The sequence below is a fragment of the Scyliorhinus torazame genome, chromosome 2 (genome assembly GCF_047496885.1).
Source record: "Scyliorhinus torazame isolate Kashiwa2021f chromosome 2, sScyTor2.1, whole genome shotgun sequence".
In the NCBI taxonomy this organism is placed as follows: Eukaryota; Metazoa; Chordata; class Chondrichthyes; order Carcharhiniformes; family Scyliorhinidae; genus Scyliorhinus; species Scyliorhinus torazame.
The window spans coordinates 119,128,566-119,152,440 of NC_092708.1; the positions used below are offsets into that span (position 1 = coordinate 119,128,566).

At 47.5% G+C, this 23,875-nt stretch overlaps 1 protein-coding gene and 1 long non-coding RNA gene across 4 annotated transcripts in view; one reads left to right on the forward strand and one right to left on the reverse strand.

Moving 5' to 3' along the window:
- The window catches only part of metap1d (methionyl aminopeptidase type 1D (mitochondrial)), a 253,955-nt gene that overhangs the window by 219,477 nt on the left and 10,603 nt on the right, over positions 1 to 23,875 (forward strand). For both annotated transcript variants that reach the window (XM_072475958.1, XM_072475962.1), the window contains exon 7: positions 4,592 to 4,689. In XM_072475958.1, the coding sequence (XP_072332059.1) occupies positions 4,592 to 4,689 (98 nt within the window). The remainder of the gene's footprint in view (positions 1 to 4,591; positions 4,690 to 23,875) is intronic.
- Positions 1 to 23,875, reverse strand: part of LOC140391449 (uncharacterized) — a 147,486-nt gene that overhangs the window by 104,696 nt on the left and 18,915 nt on the right. The window lies entirely within an intron of this gene.

Consider the following 23,875-nt stretch of genomic DNA (forward strand, 5'->3'; position numbering starts at 1 on the left):
CATCCTCCTCCCCGGCACAGGCCCCCCCATCCTCCTCCCCGGCACGGGCCCTATCCTCCTCCCCGGCACGGACCCCCCCTCCTCCTCCCCGGCACGGACCCCATCCTCCTCCCCCGGCACGGACCCCATCCTCCTCCCCGGCACGGACCCCCCATCTTCCTCCCCGGCAAGGACCCCCCCATCCTCCTCCCCAGCACGGACCCCCCCCCCCATCCCCCTCCCCGGCACGGGCCCCCCCATCCTCCTCCCCGGCACGGACCCCAACCTCCTCCCGGCACGGGCCCCCCCATCCTCCTCCCCGGCACGGACCCCATCCTCCTCCCCGGCACAGACCCCCCCATCCTCCTCCCCGGCACGGACCCCCCCTCCCCATCCCCCCTCCCTGTCACAGGCCCCCCATCCTCCTCCTCGGCACGGACCCCAACCTCTTCCCCGGCACAGGCCCCCCATCCTCCTCCCCAGCACGGACCCCATCCCCCTCCCCGGCACGGGCCCCCCATCCTCCTCCCCGGCACGGACCCCCATCCTCCTCCCCGGCACAGGCCCCCCATCCTCCTACCCGGCAGGGACCCCAAACTCCTCCCCGGCACGGGCCCCCCAACCTCCTCCCCGGCACGGACCCCAACCTCCTCCCCAGCACGGGGCCCCCCACCCTCCTCCCCGGCACGGACCCCAACCTCCTCCCCGGCACGGGCCCCCCATCCTCCTCCCCGGCACGGACCCCATCCTCTTCCCCGGCACGGATCCCCCATCCTCCTCCCCGGCACGGACCCCCCTCCCCCATCCCCCTCCCTGGCACAGGCCCCCCATCCTCCTCCTCGGCACAGACCCCATCCTCTTCCCCGGCACGGGCCCCCCATCTTCCTCCCCGGCACGGACCCCAACCTCCTCCCCGGCACGGGCCCCCCAACCTCCTCCCCGGCACGGACCCCAACCTCCTCCCCGGCACGGGGCCCCCCATCCTCCTCCCCGGCACGGACCCCATCCTCCTCCCTGGCACGGGCCCCCCATCCTCCTCCCTGGCACGGGCCCCCCATCCTCCTCCCCCGGCACGGACCCCCCCCTCCCGGCACTCCCCCGGAGCCCAGCCCCACTCTAACCACCCCCCCCCGCCGCGCACACACGCACACACACACACACAACCCTAGACACACCTCTCCCCACACATTCAGACTGCGGCCACGCCATCGCCTGCCCAGCGGCCAGCCCCCCAGGCCGTCACTCACCTCCACGCTGGTTGGCGTGAACCTGGAGCACAGGTTGACGCCGATTAAAAGGAGGTTTGATTTACGTCGACGTGACCCGTCATCACGTCGACGGGACTTCGGCCCATCCGGACGGGAGAATATCGGCAGGCCCAAAATCGGCTGCCTTGCGCACACCCGTGCCATTCTCCGACGTCTGCGGCGCCATTAATGCCCCGCCGACTTTTCTCCCTTTGGAGACTTCGGCAACCAGCGGGGGCGGGATTCACGGCGGCCAACGGCCATTCTCCGACCCGCTGGGGGGTCGGAGAATGACGTCCCTGATATAGCTTTAAGTTTGTTTTATTTTTCATTCATGTGTTAAGAAAGGTGAAACCTAGGAGTTTTTGTGAGTTGGGTGCCAGCAGGTCTGGGACCCTCTTTGTGTACATAAATTTTTAATTAACTTTTACGACTCTTTAAAAGATGGGTTACCAATGCGTTAGTAGTTTAGGGAAATTAAAACAAACACAAAAAGTAGAAAAAAAACTATGCTGTTGCCTAGAAACATGGGGATTAGAGAAAAGACCCGCACAGAAATATAGGGGGCAATTTTGAGCCCACATTAGCCGTCAGTCAGAACGGTGACGCAGGTGGCAAATTCAGTCAGAATTGGAAAACGCTATTCTCTCCGGCGAGATCACGATTTCCGATTTTCCAGGTCCCTCATCGAAGGCATGATATAAGTCCACGGCTGAGTAAACCCTCTTTCCAGGACTTCCCAGCTCACTGAGTATTCATGAGTCACTAGTATGACGTCATGTCAGCGTGATTTACAACAGCGGAACTAGAGCGAAAACCAGGCAGCCTCACCTCCAAAGGAGATATTGGAGGTGAGTGCTCAGGTGGCCATTACCATCCAGGGTGGCCATTACCATCCAGGGTGCCAGTTGCAGAAGGGGCAATTGAGAGGACATGGGGGAACCCAAATAGGTTCAACTCGGGGCAGGGAAGTTCAATCTAGGCATCTTGGGGAGTGGAGTCGCTCACAGGCCTTAGTTCCTCTTCATTCCGGTGAGCCTCTAGGTGTAAAGGGGTCAGGTGACTGGTATGCAGGCAGCTTTTCCCGTGTCCTCCTTGCTGGGCTTGTGGTGATATAACTGCTGGGGGATTGCATTTTCAGGTTGGCAGCTGGAAAATCGGTTGGAGCAGGTGAATCCATAGGGTCAGCACTGGGGCGACTGAGGTTTGGGTGGGGTCGCATGTGAAACTAGGCGGAGTCCCTCAAAGGGCGAGAAGCTCATTTAAATGGATTATAATAAACAGTGGCAGTGCCACCATGGCAGTGCCAACCTGTACCAGGGGGCAATGCCAGATGTGGGCCTCGTGGTAGCCCCATTGGGGGTGGAGATTTCCATTTATGTATTGTGGTGCAGAGCGGGTATTGGGGAGGGATCTTGCAGGCATGGGGGGGGGGACCATTGAAGGTGGGGGAAAAGGCTGGCGATACACCCGTTGCGGGCTGGGGAGCCCCTGATGATTGTCTGGGAAAGGTGCGGGGGTGAACAAAACTTCAGTTCTGATCGGGGCACCCTTTAAAGATGGCGTCCTGATCTCTTTGGAGCCAGTTGCTGGCTCTATCAGGCCCCACCCTGCCAGAGTAAACTATGCCCACTCATTTTTTTTTCTTTAAAGAGGCTCAAATTCTGGAGAGAAAACACTGGAGAGCTTTCAGTCTGAGCCTGACCTTTGAAAAAATGTAAGATTCCGCCCAAGAAAATCAGTTTTAGTTCCAGTCAGTATGGATATAACACAGAATGAAGACAGAAAGGTCTAAGACTCTCTCTAGCTGAAAATGATGCCATACTGCTGAAGAAATGAGTTGGGAGCTCACATGTATTGCACTGAAGTCAAAATAATCGTGAATTTAGAGTAAGTTTTCTGGATCTCAAGGGAGATAGCAATTGTGGGAGGACTTCCAGTCAATGTTTTGAAGTCTAGTGGAAAATAAACCTTTTTACAACTGAACCAGCTCCACCCTTGGTGTGGAAATAGTGATACCTCTTCACTGGAGTGTTGGGTCTGTTAGGGCATTTGTGGGATAAAAGGGACAGCATGAGTTTGAATAATTTTTTCTTGGTGTCTATGTTGAAATCTTTCCAATTCTTTTGTATAATATAGTTGACGTTTCTTGTTTAATAATTGTATTATATTTTTGTTTAAAATGTCAACAGCAGACTGTTGTGACTGAGTTCAGTAAATATCTTTCATGGTTTAAAAATTATATAAAAATATGATCTATCGAGCCAGGTTCCATTCTAGGATCTGATTTGTCAAGTAATATCAGTAGGGATCAAAACAGCAGTGTTACTGAGCTGAACATACAGAATATGCCATGTATAATTATATATGCTGAAAGGATGTGATTTAAATAAAAACCTACACCTTTCACATCTAGAACAGATTTTCAAATAATCTTAAACCAGAACACATAATCAATATTTGCACATGATATTCATCATAGAATACTGCAACATTAATGTATTCTAGATTCCAGGAAGGTAAGTTTCTGAACTCAATAGGGTCACATAACAAGGTACTGATTGTAATTGATACATTTTCCCCTGAGGACAAAATGAGGGAAGACCTGAATCCTGGTCAACAAATGTTGTTCTCATGTACCTCAGATGCCTAACTTATGATAGCAATTGTAAGCTAGAGCACAATCATGGGGCGGCACAGTGGTTAGCACTGCTGCCTCATAGCGCCAGGGACCCGAGTTAAATTCCGATCTTGGGAGATGTCTGTGTGGAGTTTGCACTTTCTCCCCCTGTCTGCGTGGGTTTCTTCCGGGTGCTCCTGTTTCCTTTCTCAGTCCAAAGATCTGCAGGCTAGGTGGACTGGTCATGCTAAATTTCCCCTTAGTGTCCAAAGGCTAGGAGGGGTTATGGGGATAGGGCGGGGTAATGGGCTTAGGTGGGGTGCTCTTTCGAAGGTCGATGCGGACGCAATGGGCCAAAGGTCTACTTCTGCATTGTCGGAATTCTATGATTTACCATGCAGTCTGGTGTATAGTTGTCATTAAAGAGACTACTGAATTCCCTGATAATTAAGTGTAGCAGATCCCAGTTAGCATTTAGTTGTTGGTGATTTGCAGAACCTGTTCAACAAAATAAAACAAGCATTACTCGAGGTCCACCCCCAGCCCCTTTACAAGAAAGAGCATAAGAAATGAGGTTCCAGCAGCACTGACAGCGGCTGAGAAAATATTGCTGTTCTAGCTGGGCTGTATGGAATGAGGAGAACCTGGAAGAAAAAGCATAGAAAAAACTTTTTTTATATTGTATTCTGCACCAGCTTTCTATGTTAATGGCAGAACTGATTATTTATTTTGTTATTATTTATAGTCAGATAGCAGATGTCAATGACCTGCAAGTGTGTCCTTATTTCATTGGCCATGGGATAGGCTCTTATTTTCATGGACATCCTGAAATTTGGCATCACGGTAAGTTTTTTCACCTTGATTGATGGGTTGGAATAGTAATTTGCATAAATCCTTGCTGATGTCCTTTTACCAACTTATTTCTTTTTGTTATTTAATCATGGCTTGACAGAATAAAGAGAATCAGACAGGATTCCAAATAGTGTCTTACGTAACTTACTTATTTAATTCCTACACAGGGTAAATGTTTTGAATATAATCTACCAAGTAGGGATCAGATCAACTAAAGATTATTATATACCCATGATATTGCTCATGGACAAGGGGACATAGGTTCAAATTAGGAAGAGACTTTTTCAGGACTGATAGCAAGACATTCTTCCTCACAGGCGTGGCAAGGCATAGAATAAACTTCCAGGATTGACACTTAAGGCACAAACACTGGTACAATTTTGGAAGCAATTGTTGATCATGTAAGGGTTTGGTGAGGGGTGGGGGGTGGAAGTTGACATTGCTGCAGTGATGGTAGGAAGCTGCACCTGCATTCTGGATAAATAAGCTAAGGTGAACTGAAAGGCCTTTCTCAATCCTGTATTAATTATTTATTTTTCTTTCTCTCTATCTAAATACTTGTTTATCTCTCATTCTCTAAGCCCTTGTATTTACATATTTCTGTGTTACTTTTAACTCTTTCCTCTTTAACACTTCATTTCACTTTCTTGAAATGGGAAACCTTCCCGTACAGTTCATGAAAGACACTTTGACCACCCAGTTCATGAAATGAGCATTGGAAAACTTGCCCAGTTTACAAAAGTCACCAACTTTTATGAACAAAAGATACAATCTCAATCTCATTCACAAAGGTAAAATGTTCTGATATATTTAATTTAGGATCACACCCAAACCATTCAGAGAGCTTATACATCAATGTTTGCAAAAACAACATAAATACAATTCGTACATATTTAACATGCCAGCACTGGTCAATGTTGTCACAGTGCTCGTGTCTGTGACAGGCACTGTTGCTTTCAAGCAGGAACGTGGTCTTGATAAACAGGATGTAGTGACATCCCTTGCCCACCGCAAACACTTTGAGCACGTACAATCTCACAAAGATTGAGTTGTTCTGGGGGATAGTCTTCTACACTCAGTCCACTTGCTGCACAAATTCAAACTGATTCCTGGCAAGTTTGCCTTTTGCAATTGCCTTATCTGTTCCAATGTAGCTAGTCCTATCTGCTACCAGCAGCACACTTATAACATTTGGTTGGTCACCTTTGCTGCGGCCAAATGCTGACACTGGGACAGCCTCATTGTCTCCAACACCAACAGCTCAAAGTGACTTTGTGCTGCCTTCCATCATCTGCTTGGCTTCCTATGTAAAACCCTGGTGTGCCAGCTTCAAAGAACAAAGAAATGTACAGCACAGGAACAGGCCCTTCAGCCCTCCAAGGCCATGCCGACCATGCTGCCCGACTAAACTACAATCTTCTACACTTCCTGGGTCCGTATCCCTCTATTCCCATCCTATTCATGTATTTGTCAAGATGCCCCTTAAATGTCACTATCGTCCCTGCTTCCACCACCTCCTCCGGTAGCGAGTTCCAGGCACCCACTACCCTCTGCGTAAAAAACTTGCCTCGTACATCTACTCTAAACCTTGCCCCTCTCACCTTAAACCTATGCCCCCTAGTAATTGACCCCTCTACCCCGGGGAAAAGCCTCTGACTATCCACTCTGTCTATGCCCCTCATAATTTTGTAGACCTCTATCAGGCCGCCCCTCAACCTCCTTCGTTCCAGTGAGAACAAACCAAGTTTATTCAACCGCTCCTCATAGCTAATGCCCTCCATACCAGGCAACATTCTGGTAAATCTCTTCTGCACCCTCTCTGAAGCCTCCACATCCTTCTGGTAGTGTGGCGACCAGAATTGAACACTATACTCCAAGTGTGGCCTAACTAAGGTTCTATACAGCTGCAACATGACTTGCCAATTCTTATACTCAATGCCCCGGCCAATGAAGGCAAGCATGCCGTAACCTTCTTGACTACCTTCTCCACCTGTGTTGCCCCTTTCAGTGCCCCTTTCAGTGACCTGTGGACCTGTACTCCTAGATCTCTTTGACTTTCAATACTCTTGAGGGTTCTACCATTCACTGTATATTTCCTACCTGCATTAGACCTTCCAAAATGCATTACCTCGCATTTGTCCGGATTAAACTCCATCTGCCATCTCTCCGCCCAAGTCTCCAAACAATCTAAATCCTGCTGTATCCTCTGACAGTCCTCATCGCTATCCGCAATTCCACCAACCTTTATGTTGTCTGCAAACTTACTAATCAGACCAGTTACATTTTCCTCCAAATCATTTATATATACTACAAACAGCAAAGGTCCCAGCACTGATCATTGTGGAACACCACTGGTCACAGCCCTCCAATTAGAAAAGCATCCTTCCATTGCTACTCTCTGCCTTCTATGACCTAGCCAGTTCTGTATCCACCTTGCCAGCTCCCCCCTGATCCCGTGTGACTTCACCTTTTGTACTAGTCTACCATGAGGGACCTTGTCAAAGGCCTTACTGAAGTCCATATAGACAACATCCACTGCCCTACCTGCATCAATCATCTTAGTGACCTCCTCGAAAAACTCTATCAAGTTAGTGAGACACGACCTCCCCTTCACAAAACCATGCTGCCTCTCACTAATACGTCCATTTGCTTCCAAATGGGAGTAGATCCTCGAAGAATTCGCTCCAGTAATTTCCCTACCACTGAAGTAAGGCTCACCGGCCTGTAGTTCTCTGGATTATCCTTGCTACCCTTCTTAAACAGAGGAACAACATTGGCTATTCTCCAGTCCTCCGGGACATCCCCTGAAGACAGTGAGGATCCAAAGATTTCTGTCAAGGCCTCAGCAATTTCCTCTCCAGCCTCCTTCAGTATTCTGGGGTAGATCCCATCAGGCCCTGGGGACTTATCTACCTTAATATTTTTTTAAGACACCCAACACCTCGTCTTTTTGGATCTGACAGGATGAAGTTTGCACATCTGACAGGATAAAGTTCTTCATCAGATTTAGACTCCTCTCTTGTGGATAATTCAGTGGCCTCAGAGTCATTCATGGAGGATGGTCCCAGGGATGTCTCAGGATCGTCCATTATGAATGGTCTGGGGGCTGGCACAGGGTTGTAATTGTTGGGTGGCCCAGGGGCCAACTTAGGGTCATCTATGGTGGATGATACTGGGGCTAGTTCAGGATCAAGATTTTCCATGTTCTCCTCAAAATGTTTTTCCAGTCTTCTTCTTCAGTGGCTGTGGAGATTCTGTTTGAGAACTCAACTGGCAACTTTGATCTGAAACCACACCGTGATTTGTTTCCAGTCAGTGCTTGATAAGGAACCATCTTTACAGCCTCATGGTAACTGCTCTACCTACTGATCAAAATGGACACCATATCTCCACTAAACACAGTTGTTGTCACACATCCGAGCCATTAGTTTCACCTTCTTATCATCATAACTGTATTCCACAGAGTCTTGACTCTGAGGATATCTGGGATGCCTGTTCTTCCCAAAGTATTGTCAGTTTGTGGGTGACCTGTGTTGTGAACTCTCTTATGTTAACTGACTGAAGAATATGTGAGGCTCTGATATCTAGAAATATGAAAAGCAGCTCATGGGCGACCTCAGCTGCTGTCTTGGATTTCAGAGGACAATGACGTGGAATTTGGTTGGGTACTCCATGTAGTGCAGTATGAAAGGATAACTTCCGTCCTTCATACTTTGCATGTCGGCCAGGTCTACTTGTCTATGTTCATTCAAGTTGTTGACAGGCAGAGCTTTCACAACCACTCCTGTTTCTGTTCCCTGCCCGCAATGCTTTTTTATGCATCTCTCTCGGTGGCTGATGTACTCTTATAAAAGACCGTGGGATGTTTGCATACTTTTCAGAAAGTTTCTTGAGTGATCTTTTCACGACCATGGCCAGTTTTAATGTGGGCTTGTTGCATGGTGTATAGGACTGCTTCCTCCGTAGCCACGTACTTACCATTGCTCTTGGTAACTTCACCCTCATCACCTAGAGATGTAAGCACAAAAGTTTTCAGTATGTGATATTCATCTCTTGGGAGTTTATGTCCAGTTTTCCCACACCTGAGGACAGCAATGGCCTTCTGTTCATATTCAGCAGATCACAAAACAGTACAGTTTTCAATACAGTCATCATCTTCAGTGTTTTCAGGGATTATGTTAGGTAGTAAAGATTTCTGTACTTATATATTGGTCCTACAAGAGGTGTGAATGCCATCAAATTTTCACCTGGGTACAACAAAGGAGAGATGAACTTGTCACCAATGAACTGTTAAGTGTTACTTGCCAAGAGATATGAATGCCATCACATTTTCATCTGGGTACAACAAAATCAACATGTTACTTTCTACTTTCAGCATGGAATTCCACACCTTCCATCGTCTGCTTTTAGGTCAAATAGGTAGATGTGAACTGGTCTTTTTGATACATGTATTAAATTTTACACCATTTAGCACAGGGCTAAATCGCTGGCTTTGAAAGCAGACCAAGGTATGCCAGCAGCGTGGTTCAATTCCCGTACCAGCCTCCCCGAACAGGCGCCGGAATGTGACGACTAGGGGCTTTTCACGGGTAACTTCATTTGAAGCCTACTTGTGACAATAAGCGATTTTCAAAGAACAAAACAAAGAACAAAGAAATGTACAGCACAGGAACAGGCCCTTCGGCCCTCCAAGCCCGTGCCGACCATACTGCCCGACTAAACTACAATCTTCTACACTTCCTGGGTCCGTATCCTTCTATTCCCATCCTATTCATATATTTGTCAAGATGCCCCTTAAATGTCCCTATCGTCCCTGCCTCCACTACCTCCTCCGGTAGTGAGTTCCAGGCACCCACTACCCTCTGCGTAAAAAACTTGCCTCGTACATCTACTCTAAACTTTGCCCCTCTCACCTTAAACCTATGCCCCCTAGTAATTGACCCCTCTACCCTGGGGAAAAGCCTCTGACTATCCACTCTGTCTATGCCCCTCATAATTTTGTATACCTCTATCAGGTCGCCCCTCAACCTCCTTCGTTCCAGTGAGAACAAACCGAGTTTATTCAATCGCTCCTCATAGCTTATGCCCTCCATACCAGGCAACATTCTGGTAAATCTCTTCTGCACCCTCTCTAAAGCCTCCACATCCTTCTGGTAGTGTGGCGACCAGAATTGAACACTATACTCCAAGTGTGGCCTAACTAAGGTTCTATACAGCTGCAACATGACTTGCCAATTCTTATACTCAATGCCCCGGCCAATGAAGGCAAGCATGCCGTATGCCTTCTTGACTACCTTCTCCACCTGTGTAGCCCCTTTCAGTGATCTGTGGACCTGTACTCCTAGATCTCTTTGACTTTCAATACTCTTGAGGGTTCTACCATTCACTGTATATTCCCTACCTGCATTAGCCCTTCCAAAATGCATTACCTCACATTTGTCCAGGTTAAACTCCATCTGCCATCTCTCCGCCCAAGTCTCCAGACAATCTAAATCCTGCTGTATCCTCAGACAGTCCTCATCGCTATCCGCAATTCCACCAACCTTTGTGTCGTCTGCATTTTCATTTGTGCCTTTGTATTTGCTTTCCCAAATTTACAATGTTCGTGCTGTTATTGAACAATTTGTACACTGCAACAGGTTTGAGCAACAATTCCACAAATAAAATTTTCAAACTCATATATAGCACTGGCCATTTCATGAAATGAGCAGCCAAACTGCCTATTTCAGATCTGTGCCTTGAGTTTGCCCAATTCATGAAATCAATTCTACCAGTGCCCATTTCATGAAAGAAGCAGTTTCACAGATTGGTGTAATATTTGTATTTGAATTTGCTCTCTGTATTTCTTTTTGAGAGGCAGATTGCTCAGTTGGGAAAAATCCGAATACATGTATATACTGTTATGAGTCAGGGTTTAGAGAATCCCAAAGTGTATCATGGAGTTCACCTGACCCACAACTTTTAATAGATTGTGGTATGGGGAGCACACGGCCCACTCTACAGGTGTGGTACAGCAGAAATGGAAAAGTACTTTTTAAAGCAAAACAATGTTTATTCTATGAACTCAAGTTAACTTTTTTAAAACAAACAGTGAATATCTTAGCAACCATTAATTCAAAGATAACCCCCAAAGAATACAATACTAAGTAACCTGTATGCTGTCCTTTTACACCCAAAAGACTTAACAAATCTTTAAACAGAAGCACATCAGAGTTTACATTCAATACTGAAAACATTTAGAATTCTGAATTCACCAAATGATTAAGAGATAGTCCTTCATGGCAATACAGCTGCTTTGGCTGACTTCAGCTGCAACACACTGAAAAACGAAACCAAAAAGACAGACACACCCAAGCTTTTCTCAAAATGAAACTAAAAGCAGAACCAGAGCTCAGCTCCACCCACACTCTGACATCACTGCAGTAACATGAGCAGCTAACTATTTCTTAAAGCGACATTCTCATGACAATACCAACCAGAATGAAACAAAAATAGTAATATGGAATACTGAGCTTTGTGATTCTTGCCTATACAGTAAGAAGAGAGATGAAATTCTCCCTGTGTTTGCCTGGGTCTCACCCCCACAGCCCAACGATGTGCAGGGTAGGTGGATTGGCCACGCTAAATTGCCCCTTATTGGGAAAAAAAAAGAATTGGGTACTCTGAACTTATTAAAAATACAACAAAAAAAAGAGAAATGAGAAAGAACATTATGACCATCATTGCTACTGAGAGATAAAAAGCAACACAAAGATTGGTACTGAACCCTCAACCCAATCTCAACTCAAAGTTTTTTTTTTTATAAATGTTTTATTGAAAATTTTTTCCCAAACAACAATTTTTCCCCTCTTACAAAGCAAACGCAACAATAACAATACAGAAATTTTAAACAATACACAAGTAACAAAACCCCTTTATCTTTGACCTAAACTAACCCCCCCCCCCCTCCCCCTGGGTTGCTGCTGCTGGTCATCTGTCTTCCCTCTAACGTTCCCCTAGGTAGTCGAGAAATGGCTGCCACCGCCTGGTGAACCCTTGAGCCGATCCTCTCAGGGCAAACTTTATCTGCTCCAGTTTAATGAACCCCGCCATATCATTTACCCAGGCCTCCAGTCCGGGGGGTTTCGCCTCCTTCCACATGAGTAGGATCCTGCGCCGGGCTACTAGGGACGCAAAGGCCACAACGTCGGCCTCTTTCGCCTCCTGCACTCCCGGCTCTTCCGCAACTCCAAATAGAGCTAACCCCCAGCCTGGTTTGACCCGGGCCTTCACCACCCGCGAAATCACTCCCGTCACTCCCTTCCAATACCCTTCCAGTGCCGGGCATGCCCAAAACGTATGTGCGTGGTTTGCCGGGCTCCCGCCACACCTCCCACATTTGTCCTCCACTCCAAAGAACCTGCTCAATCTTGCTCCCGTTATGTGTGCTCTATGTAGCACCTTAAATTGAATCAGGCTAAGCCTGGCGCATGAGGAAGAGGAATTTACCCTGCTTAGGGCATCAGCCCACATACCCTCCTCTATCTCCTCCCCTAGTTCTTCTTCCCACTTTCCTTTTAGTTCGCCCACCGACTCCTCCCCCTCTTCCCTCATCTCTCGGTAAATCTCTGACACCTTGCCCTCTCCGACCCACACCCCTGAAAGCACCCTGTCCTGTATCCCCTGTGTCGGGAGCAACGGAAATTCCCTCACCTGTTGTCTAGTAAATGCCCTCACCTGCATATATCTCAAGAAATTTCCCCGGGGCAACTTATACTTTTCCTCCAATGCTCCCAAGCTCGCAAAAGTCCCATCTATAAATAAATCTCCCACCCTCCTAATTCCCAACTGGAACCAGCTCTGAAATCCTCCATCCATTCTTCCTGGGGCGAACCTATGGTTGTTCCTGATTGGGGACCCCACCAGGGCTCCCCGCACCCCTCTCTGTCGCCTCCACTGTCCCCAGATATTCAATGTTGCTGCCACCACCGGGTTCGTGGTAAACCTTTTAGGTGAGATCGGTAGCGGCGCCGTCACCAGCGCCTCTAAACTCGTCCCTTTACAGGACTTTCTCTCCAGTCTTTCCCACGCCGCTCCCTCACCCTCCATCATCCATTTACGTATCATTGCCACATTGGCGGCCCAATAGTAATCGCCCAAGTTCGGTAGTGCCAATCCTCCTCTGTCCCTACTACGCTGAAGGAACCCCCTCCTTACTCTCGGAACTTTCCCTGCCCACACGAAGCTCGTGATGCTCCTGTCTATTTTATTAAAAAAGGTCTTAGTGATTAGTATAGGGAGACATTGAAATACAAATAAGAACCTCGGGAGGACCATCATCTTAATTGCTTGCACCCTGCCCGCCAGCGATAGAGGCTGCATGTCCCACCTCTTGAAGTCCTCCTCCATTTGTTCTACCAACCGTGTCAGATTAAGTCTGTGCAAGGTTCCCCAGCTCCTAGCGATCTGAATCCCCAGGTATCGGAAGTTTCTTTCCACTTTCCTTAGAGGCAAGCCTTCTATCTCTCTACTCTGGTCCCCTGGATGTATCACAAATAATTCACTCTTCCCCATGTTTAGCCTATACCCCGAGAAATCCCCGAACCCCCTCAAAATTCGCATAACCTCTATCATTCCCCCCGCTGGGTCCGACACGTATAACAATAGGTCATCCGCATATAACGAGACTCGGTGTTCTTCTCCCCCTCTAATCACCCCTCTCCATTTCCTGGAGTCTCTCAACGCCATGGCCAGAGGTTCAATTGCCAACGCGAACAACAATGGAGACAGCGGGCATCCCTGTCTTGTTCCCCTATATAGTCGGAAATACTCCGATCTATGTCGACCTGTAACTACGCTTGCCGTTGGAGCCCCATAAAGAAGTCTAACCCAGCTAATAAACCCGTTCCCAAACCCAAACCTCCTTAACACTTCCCATAAATACTCCCACTCCACCCTATCAAATGCCTTCTCTGCGTCCATTGCCGCCACTATCTCTGCCTCCCCCTCCACTGGGGGCATCATTATCACCCCTAATAGTCGTCGCACGTTAACATTCAGTTGTCTCCCTTTTACGAACCCTGTCTGGTCTTCGTGCACCACCCCCGGGACACAGTCCTCTATCCTCGATGCCAGTACCTTTGCCAACAATTTGGCGTCCACGTTCAACAATGAAATGGGTCTATAGGACCCGCACTGCAACGGATCTTTATCCCTCTTCAAAATTAACGATATCGTCGCCTCCGACATCGTCGGGGGTAGAGTCCCCCCTTTCCTGGCCTCATTGAACGTCCTCACCATCAACGGGGCCAACAAGTCCACATATTTTCGGTAATACTCCACCGGGAACCCGTCTGGTCCTGGGGCCTTCCCTGCTTGCATGCTTCCCAGTCCCTTAATAACCTCGTCCACCCCAATCGGTGCCCCCAGGCCTACCAACCCCCGCTCCTCCACTTTCGGGAACCTCAATTGGTCCAGGAACTGCCGCATCCCCTCCTCTCCCTCTGGGGGTTGAGACCTATACAGTTCCTCATAGAAGGTCTTGAACACCTCATTTATCTTTCCTGCCCTTCGCACCGTGTCTCCCCTTTCGTCTCTAATTCCTCCTATCTCCCTCGCTGCTGCCCTCTTTCGCAATTGATGAGCCAACAGGCGACTCGCCTTTTCCCCATATTCATACCTCCTCCCCTGTGCCTTCCTCCACAGTACCTCCGCCTTTCTGGTGGTCAGAAGGTCAAATTCCGTCTGGAGTCGTCTCCTCTCCCTGTACAATTCCTCCTCCGGGGTCTCTGCAAATTCCCTATCCACCCTTAAAATCTCCCCCAGTAACCTTTCCCTTTCCTTGGCCTCTGTTTTCCTTTTGTGGGCCCCAATGGAGATCAGCTCTCCTCTGACCACCGCTTTTAGTGCTTCCCATACCACTCCCACAGGGACCTCGCCGTCGTCATTGACCTCCAGATATCTCTCAATACACCCCCACACTCTTGCACACACTCCCTCATCCGCCATCAGTCCCACATCTAATCGCCAGAGTGTTCTCTGCTCCCTTTCCTCTCCTAATTCCAGGTCCACCCAATGTGGGGCATGATCCGAAACCGCTATGGCTGAGTACTCAGCTTCTTCCACCCTAGAGATCAACGACCTTCCCAAAACAAAAAAATCTATCCGGGAGTACACTTTATGGACATGGGAGAAGAAGGAAAACTCCCTAGCCCTAGGTCTAAGAAATCGCCATGGATCCACTCCCCCCATTTGGTCCATAAACCCCTTAAGTACCTTGGCCGCTGCCGGCCTTCTTCCGGTCCTTGAGCTGGATCTATCTAGCCCCGGGTCCAGCACCGTATTAAAGTCCCCTCCTAAAATCAAGTTTCCTACCTCCAGGTCCGGTATACGCCCCAGCATCCGTCTCATAAATCCCGCATCGTCCCAGTTTGGGGCATACACGTTAACCAACACGACCTCCATTCCCTCCAGCCTGCCACTCACCATTACATATCTACCTCCGCTATCTGCTACGATGTTCTTTGCTTCAAATGCGACCTGTTTCCCCACCAAAATGGCCACCCCTCTATTCTTTGCGTCCAGTCCTGAGTGGAACACCTGTCCCACCCATCCTTTCCTTAGCCTAACTTGGTCCGCCACCTTTAGGTGCGTCTCTTGGAGCATAACCACGTCTGCCCTTGTTCCTTTCAAATGCGCGAGCACTCTGGCCCTTTTTATCGGTCCGTTCAGGCCTCTCACGTTCCACGTGATCAGCCTCACTAGGGGGCTACCTGCCCCCCTCCCGTGTCGACTAGCCATTACCTTCTCTAGGCCAGTCCCATATCCCGCCTCCGCGCTCCCGCTCGCTCCCCCAGCGTCGCACACCATCCCCGCCCACCCACTCTTTAGCCATTTCCTTTTGGATTTCCGCAGCAGCAACCCAGTTGTTCCCCCCCCCCCCCCCTCCCCCCTCCCCGCTAGATCTCTTTCTAGCATGATTGCTCCCCCCATATTACTTCCGTAAGTCAGCTGACTTCAACTGACCCCGGCTACTCCTGCTCACTCCTCGACCCCCCCCATGTGGGGAACTCCCATCCGCCTTGCGCCTGTCTTCCCGCCTTATTCTTTCTGGTGCGGGAACATCCCTTTACCTGACCCGCCTCTTATGGCGCAGCTCCCTTTCCCCTCCCCCTCCCCTTCCCCATTCTCCAACTATGTCCCGTCTTTCCCCCCTCACCGGCGCCCACATTTCCCCAATGTCTCCCCCCTTCCCTGTTTACTTCTCAATTAACTTCCACCGTAACATTAACAATAACATTTCGTGCAGCATCAGTCCCTCAGTTCCGATCCAATTTCTCTTCTTTGATGAAGGTCCATGCTTCCTCCGCCGTCTCGAAATAATGGTGCCTCTCCTGATACGTGACCCATAGTCTTGCCGGCTGCAGCATCCCGAACTTCACCTTCCTTTTATGCAACACCTCTTTGGCTCGGTTGAAGCTCGCCCTCCTTCTCGCCACCTCCGCACTCCAATCCTGGTATACCCGTACCACTGCATTCTCCCATCTGCTACTCCGCACCTTTTTAGCCCATCTCAGGACCTCTTCTCTATCCTTAAGGCGGTAAAATCGCACGATTATCGCCCTGGGTGGTTCTCCCGCTTTTGGTCTTCTTGCCGGAATCCGATTTGCCCACTCCACCTCCAAGGGGCCCGTAGGGGCCTCAGCACCCATCAGTGAGCTCAGCATCGTACTTGCGTACGCTCCACAGTCCACTCCTTCCACACCCTCAGGGAGACCCAGTATCCGAAGGTTCTTCCTTCGCGCTCCATTTTCTAGGGCTTCAATCCTTTCAGTACACTTTTTATGAAGTGCCTCGTGCGTCTGTGTCTTAACCGCCAGGCCCAGGATCTCGTCCTCAATATCTGTCACCTTCTGCTCCACCACACGGAGCTCTGTCTCCTGGGTCTTTAATGTCTCCTTGAGCCCCTCAATTGCCTGTAGCAACGGGGTCAGCACCTCCCTCTTCAGCAGCTCCACGCACCTTCTCACAATTTCATGCTCAGGCCCCCATGTCGCCTGCGCTTTCTCCGCCGCCATCTTGTACTTCTCTCTTTCTGACCCTTTGGTCGACGATTCCTCGCGCTGCAGCCGCCGCCGCCGGTTTTTTCCTCCTTCGTTTGGGGGGGACTCCCTTCTCACACGCCCCACACCGGGTTGCGTCGTCGAAAAATTCCCCGTTGGGGCTCTTAAAAGAGCCCGAAGGTCCGTCGGAGCTGGAGCCGCCGAAGCGTGCGGCTAGCTAGGCATCACCGCAACCGGAAGTCCCTTCAGTGGCCTTGATGAGGTTTTTTCACAGTTGTTCCCTCTGCTGCTAGAATTCACTTTTGATACAGGCCCTCAGGTCAGCTTGCAGCTTTAAGCTTGCCCTTCCCCCGCCTGCATGCTGGAAGAGGCCCTGTTTATCCTGCAGTTGCAGCCAAATCTTTTACTGTTTCTGCGTGTGTCTGGCAACCAAGAGACATACCCTTCCTGGGGGACACTGTTGGGGGAATATTGCAGCCTTCTTCCCACACCGGGAAATGTCAAACAAATGCCATGGGGGCCCTGTAAAAGAGCCCAAAAGTCCGTTCCAAGCAGGAGCTGCCGAATATGCGACCTAGCTCTGCATAGCCGCACCCGGAAGTGTCCTCAACTCAAAGTTCTTAACCTCAATAATTCAACAGAGGAAAGCTTGGCAGCCTGATCAAGGGCAAAATTATTGGAAGTATTCAAAGATTTAATGTGTAGATTTATGACAACAGAAAATTAATATTTATATAGCGCCTTTAATGAAGTAAAACAAATCCTGAGGCAGTTCACAGGAGCAATTATCAAACAAAATTTGAAATGTGGCCACATAAGGCAATATTACAACACATGCCCAAAGGCTTGATCAAAGGGACAAGTCTTGAGGAGCAGCTTAAAGGAGGAGAGAGATTTTGGGAGGGAATTCTAGAGCTTTAGGGCCTTTGCAACTGAAGGTACAGTCAATGGTGGTTTGAAGAAAATTGGAGGAAAGTATTATGATTTGTTTTTAAAATTGTTAACTAATAATATCCTTATTGTGTTTAACTCTTTTTTTATGTATCAGAGAGAAACTGAAAAACCAGCTTGCTACCAGAGCAGATCAAAGGAATCCGACAGCGAGTAACTCAACTCCTGACCCCCAGAGCCTGTCCACAATTTACAAGGCACAAGTAATGGAATACGATGAGTGCAGCTCCAACAACACTCAAGAAGCTGGACACCATCCAGGACAAAGCAGCCTGCTTGATTGCTACCCCTTTCACAAACATTCAGTCCCTCCACCACCGACGAACAGTGACTGCTGTCTGTACCATCTACAGGATTCACTGCAGGAACTCGCCAAGGTTCCTTAGGCAGCCCCTTCCAAACCCACGACCGCTACCACCTAGAAGGATACCTGGGAACACCACCGCCTGGAGGTTCCCCTCTAAGTCACCACCCTGACTTGGAAATATACCGCCATTCCTTCATTGTTGCTGGGTCAAAATCCTGGAACTCCCTCCCTAACAGAACAGCCGGTGTTTTTAAAAATTAATTTAGGGGATGTGAGCATCGCTGATTAGGCCAGCATTTATTACGCATCCATGATTGTTTAATAATAATCTTTATTGTCACAAGTAGGCTTTCATTAACACTGCAATGAAGTTACTATGAAAAACCCTTAGTCGCCACATTCCGGCGCCTGGTCGAGTACACAGAGGGAGAATTCAGAATGTCCAATTCATCTAACAGCAATTCTTTCAGGACTTGTGAGAGGAAAATGGAGCATCTGGAGGAAACCCACGCAGATACTGGGAGAACGTGCAGACGCCGCACAGACAGTGACCCAAGCTGGGAATCGAACTTGGGATCCTGGTGCTGGCAATAGTGATAACCCCTGTGCTGCCATGTCGCCCATGTAGGGAGAGAGTTCAAGGACTTTGCCCCAGCGACAATGAAGGAACGGCGATATATTTCTAAGTCAGGATGGTGACTTGGAGAGGAACCTCCAGGTGATGGGGTTCCCAGATATCTGCTGCTCTTGTCCTTCTAGATGGTAGTGGTCGTTGGTTTGGAAGGTGCTGTCTAAGGAACCTTGGAGAGTTACTGCAGTGCATCTTGTAGATGGTGTACACAGCTGCCACTGTTCATCAGTGGTGGAGGGTTTTAATGTTTGTGGATGGAGGAGCAATCAAGCGGGCTGCTTTGTCCTAGATGGTGTTGAGCTTCTTGAGTGTTGTTAGAGCTGCACTCATCCAGGTAAGTGGAGAGTATTCCATTACACTCCTGACTTGTGCCTTATAGATGGTGGACAGACTTTAGGTCAGGAGGTGAGTTACTCGCCATGGGAGGTGTACCTACACCTCAGGGATGCAGTGGTTCAAGAAGACAACTCCCCACCACCTTCTGAAGGGCAACTAGGGATGGGCAATAAATGCTGGCCTAACCAGCAACACCTACATCCCGTAAATGAATTTTTTTAAGATGTTGTAAAAATTGTTGTCATGAATGTGATTAATTCTATTCCTCAGTTAAAACTTTTCTGAAACTCAAATTTCACATTTAGCTGAAAGCAACAAATCAGCATGTTTTTCAGCCTGTGGGCCAGACAGGCATGTGCTAGCTGCAAACCCTTTCATTATAAAGAATGTTCAAAATTACTCATCTTACATTTTACTCACTAAATATAATTCTTGTGCAAAAGTTAATGATTCCACAAATTCAAATATTGAGAATATTGCCACATGCTGCACAAACTTCCTACCCTCAGAAAATATTTTGGTGAATGCAAATTTTGTCTATTACCAAGTTTTTAGCAATAAAAAACAGACCGAGGGATTGCTCAAAACAACTACATGTTTAATCCATAAGTACATTAATGGGCTACTGTTGTCTTGTTACTTTCCCTCAGATTAATATTTAGCCACCCATTACTGCTTTGTGAACCAGATAATAACATTGGTTAAATACCTGAATCATATTTGTGGGCGATTAAATACTGTAGAATAAAGTGTATTTGCATAAGGTTCGGAGAAAATAAATTATTTAGTGAAGTCTTGAATTTGTATAAGCAGATCTTTACTTGAACATTGTTTCCATGATTGGTGTGGAATGAATTTGCATCCTGCTGACGCAAATTGAAATCTTCTGATACAAATTACAATGTGTTTACACACAGCAAGCCAGTAACTGTAATTCATGGTCGATGTTATTGGGAAAGCCAGCACATGCATGCACCAGAGGCAGGTGAAATCTGTTTACTTAAACATCTTTGTAAAATACAAAATGCACAGTTTTGGCAATTTCAGAGTTGTATTGTAAAAGGTAATTTGTTTTCAAGACAAATTTAATAGAAGCCCTCCTCCACAAATCCTTCTGTCACCTCCTGATGAGGACATGTTGAACAGCCCAGCCACTGCAAAACACTCTGCATGAAAAATGTGATTCAGCAGCACCTGGCATTTTACTCAAACTTCTAATTACTTTGCAACAGAACAATATTACATCTGCACCCTGGAGATGGGAGATCTGTTGCTGCCTTGTAGCTAACATTGCAGAGAATAATGGTGTATAGATGTAGAAAGCCAGAAGCTATGTTAACCAAGTAGACCTCAGTTTATTTAGGACTTTGAATACTGTTGCAGCCTTTCTCATTATATGAAAGATTTATTTTTAATCTTCACAGAATATTAGCTTATCTTTCCTCTTTTTGGATACCTACATATTTCCTATGGTTTTTGTTTTGCAAAAATATACTTTATTTGTAAAATATCTGAAAGAACGTTACAAACATTTTTAAATGGTCAATACAAATGGCGCAAAGGTATTTAAGTTGTCTACATAGATCAAGTTGGACACTGAAGTGCTTCAATCCAATCGTGATACATGTAAGATTCACTGAATACATTCAGTGTGAGTTGTACAGTGTGACGGGAATCTATACAGTTCCATTTCTCTCAGTTCACAAAGGCTGAAAGATTGAAAGATCTTAGTTAGGAATCTTCCCTCATTGCGCCTCTGCGGCAGCTGCCCCAAGGTTTAGTGCATCCCTCAGCACATAGTCCTGGACTTTGGACTAGTCTGCAACACTCTTGTCAGGGACAACTCTTTGCACTGGAAGACCAACAGGTTTCAGGCAGACCAAAGAGTGTCTTTCACCGAGTTGATGATCCTCCAGCAATAGCTGATGTTTGACTCTGTGTGCATCCTTGGGACCAGCCCATGGAGCACAGTCCTGCTTCACAGAGCTGCTCAGGATGGACCTCGACAAATACCACCTTGTCTCTCTCCAGACCTTCTTTGCTAAAGCATATTCCTCAAAGAGGTGGACAACAGTCTCTTCCTCACCACAGTTACCTTGAGAGCAATGTGTAGATGGGGTGAGACCATGGGCGTGTTGGAAGGATCTGACGGGGATGGCCTTTTTCATCACCAGTTCTAATGATGATACATCAGGGAACTATCCTGCAGGATCCTCCATCTCCTTTCCTGAAGGGCCTCTAGGACGTTACGTGCAACCTATTTCCTGATGGACATGTAGTCAATGGTGTTTCTCTGCATAAACGTTTCCACGAGGGACAGGGGGTATGGCACAGTCCAACTACTTGGAGCATTCCATGCACACCGAGGATCTGTGCACAGCTTGATGCAACCACACAGAAGGGTGGCCATCAGGATGAAGGTGATATTGGGCACGTTTTCCCTCTTTATCTAGAGGTTTGTATATTGCATCCCTTCGAACGTAGTCCATTTTTGACTCCCAGATTGAGTGGAAAATCACCACAGCACAGGAGTGAGGAATGGGCCAGACCTGCGCCATGTACAGCAACACTGATGGCCAGGCTCTCATCTGCAATGGAGAAAGAGCGTCGCTTCTACATATCCATTTTTCAGTTCATTATACCTACTTGCTCCTTCCAGTTTCAAATGATTGCCCTGGGATTTCCTATGTATTTTCAGATTTCTGCGTTTTTAGCTCATGAATTATATGGAAGTCTGCACAAAAGCTGGATGTGTGCTTTTCTTGTTTTATTATTGATAGGGTAGTAAGAGCTCCATTCCATACCTTGTTTTGCCTTGTGCAAACTGAATTATAACCTCTGATACTGCAAAATGTCATCCAGATGTGCAAGTAACAAGACCATTAGTCCATCTAGCCTACCATTCCAAACTTAACTATGATTCTAGAACTAATAACATTTTATCCATTTTACGGACGAGAATTAATCTTCCTTTTCTAAAAATCTGCCATGGTTTTCTTTTCCATCATTACCACCGACAATCAATTGTCAAAACTTTTGGTGTTTGCGGTTGGCAGCGACGCAAGAACACTCGTCAATGAAGATAGCCTCACTGAGACCCCTAGCAATCTCTCTGGTGAGAATTCCTCCTCTATTGTCCTGTAGTAGTACTGCAATTGATTACAACATTAATGACTGGGGAATTCCCACTGCAGAGCTGGAGTGGTGTCATTAAGTTTTCGAAGCAACCAGTCACATTAAAGGATTTTCACAGACACAGAACCAGGAAACAAACATTTTTCCAGTAAAATAAAATCACTTTTAAAAATGTATACAAATTAAAGATTGGACATTCACATGAGTCAAAGTTAGAAACTAAATATTCTGAAAAAACTTGAAAAAATTATTATTTTAAGAAAACTGGGTTTAAAAACCTGCTAATTCATTAATAACAACACGATTATAAAATTATTATTTCAAGGTCAGTTTTGTTCATAACATTTTATTAATCATATCACTATTAAAAACTGAGTTACACTTAAATACTGAGTTACACCTGATTTAACAAGGTACAACATTAGTGAGCTTTCTGGCAGTAATGGGGATATGAGAAAATTAATGTTCTAGCTGGTTTCAATTATTACTGGTTCTGGAGGCTGGAAGTGCTGCAGTACAACCTTTGGCAGAGCACATCCTGAAGTTGTGCTCAGTTTCAAACAGCATACGCTAATGGTTCATCTTCAACTGTCCCTTCCAACCACCAGTGCAATCTGGACATTTGTATTTTTCTTTGACGTTTTTTTTTAATAAACATTTTATTGAGGGGTTTTTTTGGCATTGTAACAGCAGCAATATAAACAATGTACATAAAAATATAAACATAGTGCAAATACCAGCTCCCTCCCCCACAGGTCCCACCATTAATTAACCCCCTAATCTACGCTAACCTAACCCCCTCCACCCCCCCACCCCCCCTTTCTGCTGACTAGTAATTATCTGCAAAGAAGTCGATGAATGGTTGCCACCTCCGGGCGAACCCTGACAGTGACCCTCTCATGGCGAACTTAATTTTCTCCAGGCAGAGAAAGCCAGCCATGTCCGATAGCAAGGTCTCCGACTTCGGGGGCTTTGAGTCCCTCCATGCAAGTAATATCCGCCTGCGGGCTACCAGGGAAGCAAAGGCCACAACGTCTGCCTCTTTCTCCTCCTGGATTCCCGGATCCTGCGACACCCCGAAAATCGCCACCTCTGGACTCAATGCCACCCTTGTATTTAATACCTTGGACATGACATCCGCAGACCCCTGCCAAAATCCCCTCAGTTTTGGACATGCCCAGAACATGTGGACGTGGTTCGCTGGCCCTCCCGCACATTTTTCGCACCTATCCTCCACCCCAAAGAATCTGCTCATCCGGGCCACTGTCATGTGAGCCCGGTGAACGACCTTGAATTGTATCAGGCTGAGTCTGGCACAAGTTGCGGTCGCGTTGACTCTACTCAACACGTCCGCCCAAAGGCCCTCCTCCATCTCTCCCCCCAGTTCCTCCTCCCACTTTCGCTTCAGTTCCTCAGTCTGCGTCTCCTCTGCTGATCCCATAAGCTCCTTATAAATGTCAGAAACGCTCCTCTCTCCTATTCATCCTCTGGAAACTACCCTGTCCTGAATCCCCCTTAGCAGGAGTGGGAAGGTTGGTACCTGTCTACACAGAAAGACCCGCACCTGCAGATATCGAAATTTGTTTCCCCCCGCCAATGCAAATTTCTCCTCCAGCGCCCTCATACTCAGAAAGCTCCCCTCTATAAACAAGTCCCCCATCCTCTCAATCCCCGCTCTCTGCCATATTCAGAACCTCCCGTCCATCCTCCCCGGGGCAAACCGGTGATTATCGCAGATTGGGGACCAGACCGATGCACCCCCTGCTCCCACATATC